We start from the raw sequence: 9390 nt of genomic DNA, 5'->3' as shown, positions 1-9390 counted from the left end.
CACATCTTTGGACTGTGGGAGGAAACCGGAGCACCCGGAGGAAACCCACGCAGACACGGGGAGAACGTGCAAACTCCACACAGTCAGTCGCCTGAGTCGGGAATTGAACCCGGGTCTCTGGCGCTGCGAAGCAGCAGTGCTAACCACTGTGCCACCGTGCCGCCCACTATTATAGTATTATAGTGAAACAAATGTTGATTCTTGTTTTTCACATTAGAAGTTGAAATAAACAAACAGCAATTGATATGGTTATGTATTTGAAATGCTCCAAAAATGTTGGTAAATGTGTAACTGATTTTTGGTTCATTTTTAAAAAAATTACGAATGACCTCTCTGCCTGGTACATAACTGGTTTTAGTCAACTGTAGAAATTTGTTTACACTTAGTACTGTAGTTCTAAATAGAATTTTCCTCTATTTTACAAATAACCTTTTTTTTCCCCAAAAGGTTATTTTTCCACACTGTTATTTTATTCTTTATCAGGATAGGAACTTCAGGTGTTATTCTTACTTTGCACAAATGTCTTTCTCTTCCTACTGTCTCAGATGGATTCTGGGAAACTTCATTAGCTCACAAGAAACAAAGGAATGTGAGGATTTGTTGATGAGGTCAGATGGAATGGGTGGAGATTTGTGTGAGACATAAACACTGCATGAATGTTCTTGGTTGAATGACCTGTTTTTGTGCTGTGTAAGTGTTTTGCTCATTGCTTTTCAAAATATCATTACTTCCCATGATCTTGGCACACTAAAGAAAGAAAAAAGCGGAAAAATTAGCAACATTTATCCTGAGAATGCTAATTGATTTATTTTTAAACAGTATGTTAGAACTATTCGGTATGCTGCTCATTACAGTAAACTCTTAGATTTTAGGATTTTTATATTGAAGCTCTTTTACTCTCTATTCTTGTTACTATTAATCCAACCACCTCGCCACACCACACTCAACCACCAACACCACTCCCCCTCCTGTCTTTGACTTTCACCTTCTTTCTTGGATGTAACAAGTATTCAGACTCGGGTGGTGGAGGCAAGGGGGGGAGTAGAAGTTACTGAAAAAACACAGCTCTGGCAGCATCTGTGGTGAGAAAGCAGGGAGCAGTGATCCTTCTTCAGAACTGCTAATTGCTTGGAAATGTTTGGTATATTTGCTAAAGAAAAGCTGGGGGTGGGAGGAGGAGTAAACGATGCATGGGAATGGAGCCCAGAGAGAGAGAGAAAAAAACAATTGGGCAGAATAAAGGAATGGGTGAAGGTCAGTCTGGGAGAATGAATAGCTGCTAATAGGAACCATTAATAGCTGACAATGAGTTGTTCGTGGGAGTAACCCATGTGATGACAAGGCCTGGTGTGTGGAGTTAAGGACATGGGAGAAGGTGCATAGGCTTTAAAATTATTGAACACTGTATGAGTCCAGAAGAGTCCCAGGACTCTTTCAGCTTGCACTAAACTTCGCTGGAGCACTGCAGCAAGCCTGAGAGAGATATTGGCCAAGGAACATGATGGTGTGTCGCAGTGGCAGGCAACCAGAAGTTCAGGGTCATTTTTGCAGACAAAATGTGGGTATTCTACAAGTGATCACCCAGTCAGCAATTCGTCTCACCAATGTAGAGACCACAAATATTCAGACTGACCTCGCACATCCATTAAGTTTATAGTTTGTTCCTTCATGTAATCGACAAAGCCAAACCTTTCTGATACGTTGTGACCTTGTACTATTTTGAGTTGCATTTGTGAATGCATTCATACTTTTATAGTGTAATTTTCTTCTTTGTGCATTGTTTAGAAGTAAATTTCAAGAAATTGAATGTGTTTTTAGGCAAAAACGTATATGCCTAATATATGATATTTGTTATTTGCTCACTTTTTAAGAACATCTGTTTAAACAACACTGATGACAGACCAATATTTGGGGCATAGAAAGCTATTATTTTGAGCCTTAACTACAAATGAACAATTCAGTTCACAGTACTAGTATGCCCTTTGTGAAGAAGTCTTGGAGGTTTACTGATACAAATCCTTTAAATCCTGTTTATTGGCTAGTATCTATATTTACTAATGTGAATAAACTTTTGTTTGAAACAGCAAATAGGTTTAAGGAATAATGTTGATTAGTATAACTTTCTGCAAAAGTTTGTAGACTGTCCAAAGTTTGTGACAAGATTTGTAGATCGGTTGCTCGTTGTTGTGGTTCTGTTCGCCGAGCTGGGAATTTGTGTTGCAGACGTTTCGTCCCTGTCGAGGTGACATCCTCAGTGCTTGGGAGCCTCCTGTGAAGCGCTTCGGTGATGTTTCCTCCAGCATTTATAGTGGTTTGAATCTGCCGCTTCCAGTTGTCAGTTCCAGCTGTCCGCTGCAGTGGTCGGTATATTGGGTCCAGGTCGATGTGCTTATTGATTGAATCTGTGAATGAGTGCCATGCCTCTAGGAATTCCCTGGCTGTTCTCTGTTTGGCCTGTCCTATAATAGAAGTGTTGTCCCTGTCGAATTCATGTTGCTTGTCATCTGCGTGTGTGGCTACTAAGGATAGCTGATTGTGTCGTTTCGTGGCTAGTTGGTGTTCATGGATGCGGATTGTTAGCTGTCTTCCCGTTTGTCCTATGTAGTGTTTTGTGCAGTCCTTGCATGGAATTTTGTACACTACATTGGTTTTGCAAATGAGCCAAACAGAGAACAGCCAGGGAATTCCTAGAGGCATGGCACTCATCCACAGATTCAATCAATAAGCACATCGACCTGGACCCAATATACCGACTACTGCAACGGACAGCTGGAACTGACAACCGGAAGCGGCAGATTCAAACCACTATAAATGCCGGAGGAAACATCACCGAAGTGCTTCACAGGAGGCTCCCAAGCACTGAGGATGTCATCTCGACAGGGGACGAAACGTCTGCAACACAAAATTTGTAGACCGTCATTAGCATTTTCTATTGCAAATAACTGATGTGAAACGTGATGTGGAGTCATCAGTTTTGGACAAGATCAAAAATCATTCCCAATGAGTTGTATGACTCTTTGGTCTTTTCCTCCTTAATTCTGTGTCTGAGGTCTTCTTCTCACACTAACACCTGGTGATTGTGCAGCACTTCGAAAGCTAGTGTTTTCAGATAAACCAGTTAGGTATAATCTGGTGTCATGTGATATGAAGCTTGTTACAGAAATACCTTGTTCAAATTTGTTTTGAAATGAACTGTATAAAGCTAATTGAACAGAGTTACCAGTCTACCAAATTAACTAAAGCCTGAATTACAGAAAACTGACCTTGTATAGTTAAGACTATTTCATATACTGAGTCAGAGTGTAGGAGTGAAGATTAGAATGTGCCAATGGTGAAAATTATCAGAATGAGTAATCTACTTTGTAATTTGAATTCAAACTGTTGTTAAAGTGAAATGTCTTTCTGTATAATTTCTATTATTCAGAATTTTTCTGAATCGTTGTAGCTCCTTTTGCAACATGAGTTGTATTTTTATGGTAGAAATGTAAGTCTTAATTAGTGTCCTGATTTTTAAAAAAGAATTACTGCATATGTCAAAACTCTAAAAGAAGCAAAACATGGAAATATTCGCAGATCAAGCAGCACCTGTGGAAAGAAACAGTGTTAACCTCCATTGTGAATTAAATTCCGTCAGAATAGCTGATGGTGGAAACATTTCCACCTTCTGACCATTTCCTGAAGTTGCTAGCTGTTCGTATATATATCAGCATAATATCTTTACATTCAGTAATTCTAAAGCCAGATGTAGTATTTTCCTCAGATTGTATCATACTGCTAGACCTTTAGATGCTTTGTGGTAAATACTAACTTTGCACTAGATTAAAAAGTAGAAAATTCAAAACTAAAATGTAGCAACTTAAAATACCTTCAATGACTTCAGATGTCTTGTGTATAATTTAACTTGTTATTGACATGGTATTTTAGTGGAAGATCCCATAATAGTGTAAAAGCATTGCAACAGTGCATGCATGATCTTGTAAGTCATTATCCTTTGCTTGCCAATAATAACTACAATGCGTTTTAGTTCCTGACTGGTTATATAGAGGTGAAAGTGCTTTCTATGAAAACAGTATTGACTGGAGAATCAGTTTCCTGTGCTAAATTTTGTCTTCAATGCAGTTCATGTGAGAACTTTGACCGCAGTAAGCTTCATTATCGAGATTGCTAGTTTTTTTCTATCGAGTGCATATACCTGTACTTTCAGTGGCGCTTATATGGTTGTGATTGAGTGGGCAACTTGGCATTTTCTTCTGTATGCCAAGGGGGCTGATTTTACTGCACTTGCTAAAACTTTAACAGAACTAGTTTGTTTTCACATTGTCTGTGTGGCTTAGTTATTTCATAAGCTAATGAAAATAGTTTGAATTTTTGCATAAATATAAAACAACATAGTTTTACAGTGAAACATGATCAGAATTTGACAAGTACTTGACAGCAATATAAACAAAAAGCAAATGTTTTTGCTGCAAGTTGTCTCTCACTTCACATTGTTTCTATCTCCCAGCTGAGAGATTGTATTTTATTTTGAGTTGCTGCTGTGTTTAGTCCTGTGGCAAAAAGCAATAAGTAATGGTAACTTAACCAATTCCTTTCCTGTCTGGCATTACCATGCTGCTAGTCCAGTTGAAAGCCTGTAAAATTTGTTTCTGCCTGCAAGTCTATTCCCAAAGCATTTCCAGAAAGGCAAGCTTACTGACAACCTTCCAAACATTGATCTATCATGCACATCATTGAGGCAGTTGTTTTTTAACCAAAAGATACAGCAGGACAGGTCTCATTAAGCTGCATCAGTAGCAAGTAAATGGAAGGTGCTCTTTCTCCAGGGTAATGTTGCACATATTTTATAATGTTGCTTGTAAGCACAGACAGAAACTATTCTCTTGCATACAACGTGTAATTACAACCCAAAATTACTAGCCTGGATCCCTCAACATCCTAAAAGGCTTTTTTTTTTCTCTTTTTTTCAGCATGATCGAATCAGCAGGTAAGAACCTTGTCATGTTGTATTGCATACGAACTACATTTGTGTTCAATAAGTAAAATGGCTTATTTTGTATTATTATTCACTTTTTTTACATGTGCTGTATAAATAGTATTTTAGTTATCTGCTTTTTTTTATTGAATGATTTGTTAACAAATGATTTTTGGGATCTGTTTTTTAAACAATGCTATGTTGTTGAAAGAACTGTTGAATAATTGGTCACAGTATATTTATAGTTAATTTAAAATTATCCAATATGGTCTGTTGGTAAAATATTTGACAAGGTCCAAACCTTGGGTCTATAAATACTGACCAACCAGATATTTATATATTGCTTTCAGTGTGTCCATCTCAACATAGATTGAATGGAAACCATTGCAAATTGCATGGACATCTCAAGCATTTGGATGTGCCGTAAATTATTTGTAGGATCAGTGATTCAGCATTTTGTTTCCTTGTACAAGCCAATGTACGAATCTGATAAATATCTGATCTATCACAAGAAGGGTTCCTTCAATAATGAGTTTGTTCATTTTGTATGTACTAACTGGTTTAGTCATTCATAGTGTTCACAAAGTGTTGTCAAGTCGTCCTTTCATTTGCTAAAACTGCTCACTGTTCCAGAAGCATCCTAGAATATAAAGATAAATCCAGCTTCTTTTCTGTATTGCAAGCCATCTTCTCAAAGCCTTCTAGACTGCTTTCCTCATCCTCTGCTTCCACAAAAATTTTGAGGAACTCACAGATTTCTTTATCACCAAGATCAGGACCATTCTAGCCATGTATTTCTGCTAGCCTACTGTTCTAAATTTCCTCGCAACTCATTCCTTGTCCTGCCCTAAACACGTAACCTTTCAACTTTCTGCAGTTTCTTTTCCTATCTCCCCCATGTCCCCTCAAAGTTCATCTTGTCCATTAAACCCATCTCAAAAAAAATGTGTACTTCTATTGCAATTTTAATATAATAAAACATCCTGAAGTGTTTCAAGAGCATTAAGAAAACAAAATGTGACATTGAATCAAAAAGTGCAATGAGGTTACTTGACCAAAAACCAAGCAAAAAAAATGATTAAAGTCAGGATGCACAAGAAGTCAGAGTTAGAGTAGTGTATATATTTGGTGAGTTGTGTTATATTAATGGCATCAGCTCTTGACTCCCCTTCTATTCTGAAGCAGCACTGAATGAGCAGAAATTTCCCTCAACTAAATGTTGCACAGATTGAAGCCATTGTCTTCAGCCTTTTCTCAAAGCTTTCTTCGCTAGCCACCAACTCCATCCCTCTGATGCCTGACAGCTGCCTGAGATCAATTGGATATTTACCAGCATGGTGTCATGTTTGACCCTGACATGAGCCTGCACCCACACATTTTGATGCCATTACTGAGACTACCTATTCTGCTTCAGAACTGCTGCAAAAAGGTTGCTGAAACTTTTTGTCTTCCAAAACCAGTCTGTAACCTTTTCTCATACAGTATAAATCATTGTTCCATTTGAAATTCAGTGTTCTTCCATCCCAGACAGTATAAGATGAAAAGCTTCAACAGTTATACTTCAACAGCACTACCAAGCAACTAATTCCACTTCATAATGTTTTTTCTGTCTTTAACCATATGATGTTAGTTGTTCATGTCTTTTTTTATCATGAAACTTAAATATTCCAATGCATTCCTGCCAGATCTGCAGCATGCTACCTGAAAAGCTAGAGAACATCCACGGTTTATTGACCTACATAGATTTCTGATCAAGCCGTATCAGGATTTTAATGTTTTTATTCTGGATTTCAATCTTTTCTTTGCTGCTGCCCATCTCTTCATTTTTGTCATCTCCTAGACTCTCCTCTGTACAGCACGGAAACAGACCCTTTGGTCCAACTCATCCATTTGGCCCATATTCCTCTAAACCCATCCTATTCACCTACCCATCCAGATGCCTTTTAAATGTAGTGATTATACCAGCCTCCGTCACTTCCTCTGGCAGCTCATTTCATACACGCACCACCCTCTGCGCGAAACAGTTACTCCTTAGGTCCATTTTTAAATCTTGCCCCTCTCACCCTAAACCTATGCCCTCTAGTTTTGAACTCCCCAACCCTGGGGAAAATACCTTGGATGTTCACTCTATCCATGCCTGTCATGATTTTATAAACTTTTAAGGTCACCCTTTCGCCTCCAAAGCTCCAGGGAAAATAGCCCCAGCCTATTCAGCCTCTTCCCCCATAGCTGAAACCCTCCAACCATGTCAACATGCTTGTAAATCTTTTCTGAGCCATTTCAAGTTTCACAACATCTTTCCTATATCAGGGAGACCAGAATTGCATGCAGAATTCTAGAAGTGGTCTTATCAGTGTCCAATAAATGCAAGCATACCAAATGCAGCCTTCACTGTCCTATCTACCTGGGACTCCACTTTCAAGGAACAATGAACCTGCACTCCAAAGTCTCTTTGTTCAGCAACACTCCCCAGGACCTTACAATTAAATTATAAATCCTACCCTGATTTGCTTTTCCCTCTAACTCCAGCATTTTAAGCTTCCTCACTCCACCATTGGTGGCCATCACTTTGGCTTCCTAGGTTTTAACCTCACAAATTCGCTACTTAAGTTTCTCTGTATATGTTATATGATCAATAACTTGTTTTCTTCCTTCAAGTTGCTACTAAAAATCCATCTGTTGGCCCAAGGTTTTGGTGAGATCATGTTTAGTGTACAGTTTTGAGAGTAGACTGACAAGCAACCAGAAAGACAGAACCAAACAATGTACCAAACGTCAGTCTTCAGTGCACTCCTATATAATGATGAGACTTGGACTATGTATGCTTGGCAAGAGAGGAAACAGAGCGGATTTCATCTTTACTGCCTCATAGTCACACTGTGCATCTTGTGGTAGGACGAGATGAACAATTCCTCCTAGATTGTGTTTATTCTATCAGTTTACATAATTCTAAGCCATTTTAGACACCTGTACTGGTTTGGCCGCATTTATGGAGTAAATGATGGCCAAATGCCTAATGACCGGTGTATTGAACTGGCCACTCACATTTTCCTAAGAATCCATACCTCCAAAAGAGGGCCACCTGCAAATGAAAAATAAAACTAGCAGTACTGACACTGACAATTGGAAGACAGTTGTTAATGGCCATTACCTCTGGAGACTGGCTAGTGGTGAATTATTGCAAAAGGTGATCAGAAACAAATATCTCACTGAGCTAAGTAGAGGGCTTGGAGGAATCAGGCAAGCAAATCAGACACTTCCTTTGCCAATTACTTTTCTTGGCAATGTAACAGAAACTGCTAAGCCAAAATGACGTCAATGATACCCACAATGTGATGTTTAAGATTGATTTGACAACTCAGGTTAAAACTGTCAAGCTAAGAATCAAAAGGTCTTCTTATTTAAGGAAGGACATATGGAGAAAGCCCAGAGAAGCTTCTCCAGGTAATGCAGCAATTGAATTGAGGAAAAGTTGAGGAGGTTGGACCTATACTTGTTGAAGCTTTGAGGAACACGGGAGGTGATCTTTTCGATGCATACAAGATTCTGTGTTGGCTTGATAACATGAATGCTGAAAGGATATTTCCCTTTGTGGGAAGTCTATAACTCAGGTGTGAGGGAGCAGGTTTGAAGAGGTCTTTCATTTAAAGTAGATTAGGAATTTTTTTTCTCAGAGTGTTGTTAGTGTGGAATTTTCTTACAAAGCAGTGAAGGATGAGTCATTGAATGCATTCAAGACTGAATCACACCAATCTTTTTTTTTATCTGTGGGGGAATTGAGGATTATTGGAGGAGGCAGAGACAGGAAGGAAATTGAAATTGAAGGCAGGATTTGATCAGTCACAACTTATTTAATGGCAGAGCAGGATTGAGAGCTTGTGGCCTACTGATGATTTTTATTTGATCTGCACCACCTTCATTGGACTGGTGTTATATTTGTTCTAATATAGAGAAACATTTTGGAACATTTTGTAATATTAGAACTTTATTGACCATTTTTGAAATGTGTTAACTGTTTTGAAATGCTGCGACCATAGCATTACTTAATGTAGACATTTGATTTACCAGCTGCATTAATGAAAAATCGGTTAGTGGCTGCATATTGCGTGTTCAAATATGTAATGTTGTTTAATTATGGCTTTTATGTTTAGGTTGGATTCAGGATCATCAAATTCTTCATCAACTGACAGTTACAGTGACCGCTTATTAAGTCGAACCAGTTCGTACACGCGTAGGGAGCATCGACTGTCATCCCTTAGTAAAGTAGAACAGGAAGACAATGTAAAGGATTACAAGAAGGTCGGTGATTTTTTTGGGTAGGGGTGTGTGTTGATATCAGATTCATAATGATTTATAGACTCAGATATGTATATGACAATTTTTTTCATATAAAACTAAGTTGTTTGTCTTTATCTTGG

General features: G+C 38.4%; 1 protein-coding gene across 3 annotated transcripts in view; it reads left to right on the top strand.

The window, feature by feature from the left end:
• The window catches only part of LOC122563241 (protein phosphatase 1 regulatory subunit 12B-like), a 282450-nt gene that overhangs the window by 252864 nt on the left and 20196 nt on the right, over positions 1-9390 (top strand). For all 3 annotated transcript variants that reach the window (XM_043716857.1, XM_043716856.1, XM_043716858.1), the window contains 2 exons: positions 4968-4984; positions 9124-9271. In XM_043716857.1, the coding sequence (XP_043572792.1) occupies positions 4968-4984; positions 9124-9271 (165 nt within the window). The remainder of the gene's footprint in view (positions 1-4967; positions 4985-9123; positions 9272-9390) is intronic.

This window comes from Chiloscyllium plagiosum, chromosome 26 (assembly GCF_004010195.1).
Source record: "Chiloscyllium plagiosum isolate BGI_BamShark_2017 chromosome 26, ASM401019v2, whole genome shotgun sequence".
NCBI classification, from domain to species: domain Eukaryota; kingdom Metazoa; phylum Chordata; class Chondrichthyes; order Orectolobiformes; family Hemiscylliidae; genus Chiloscyllium; species Chiloscyllium plagiosum.
Note: the sequence above shows the minus strand (reverse complement) of the source record. Positions and strands in the feature narration are given on the sequence as shown.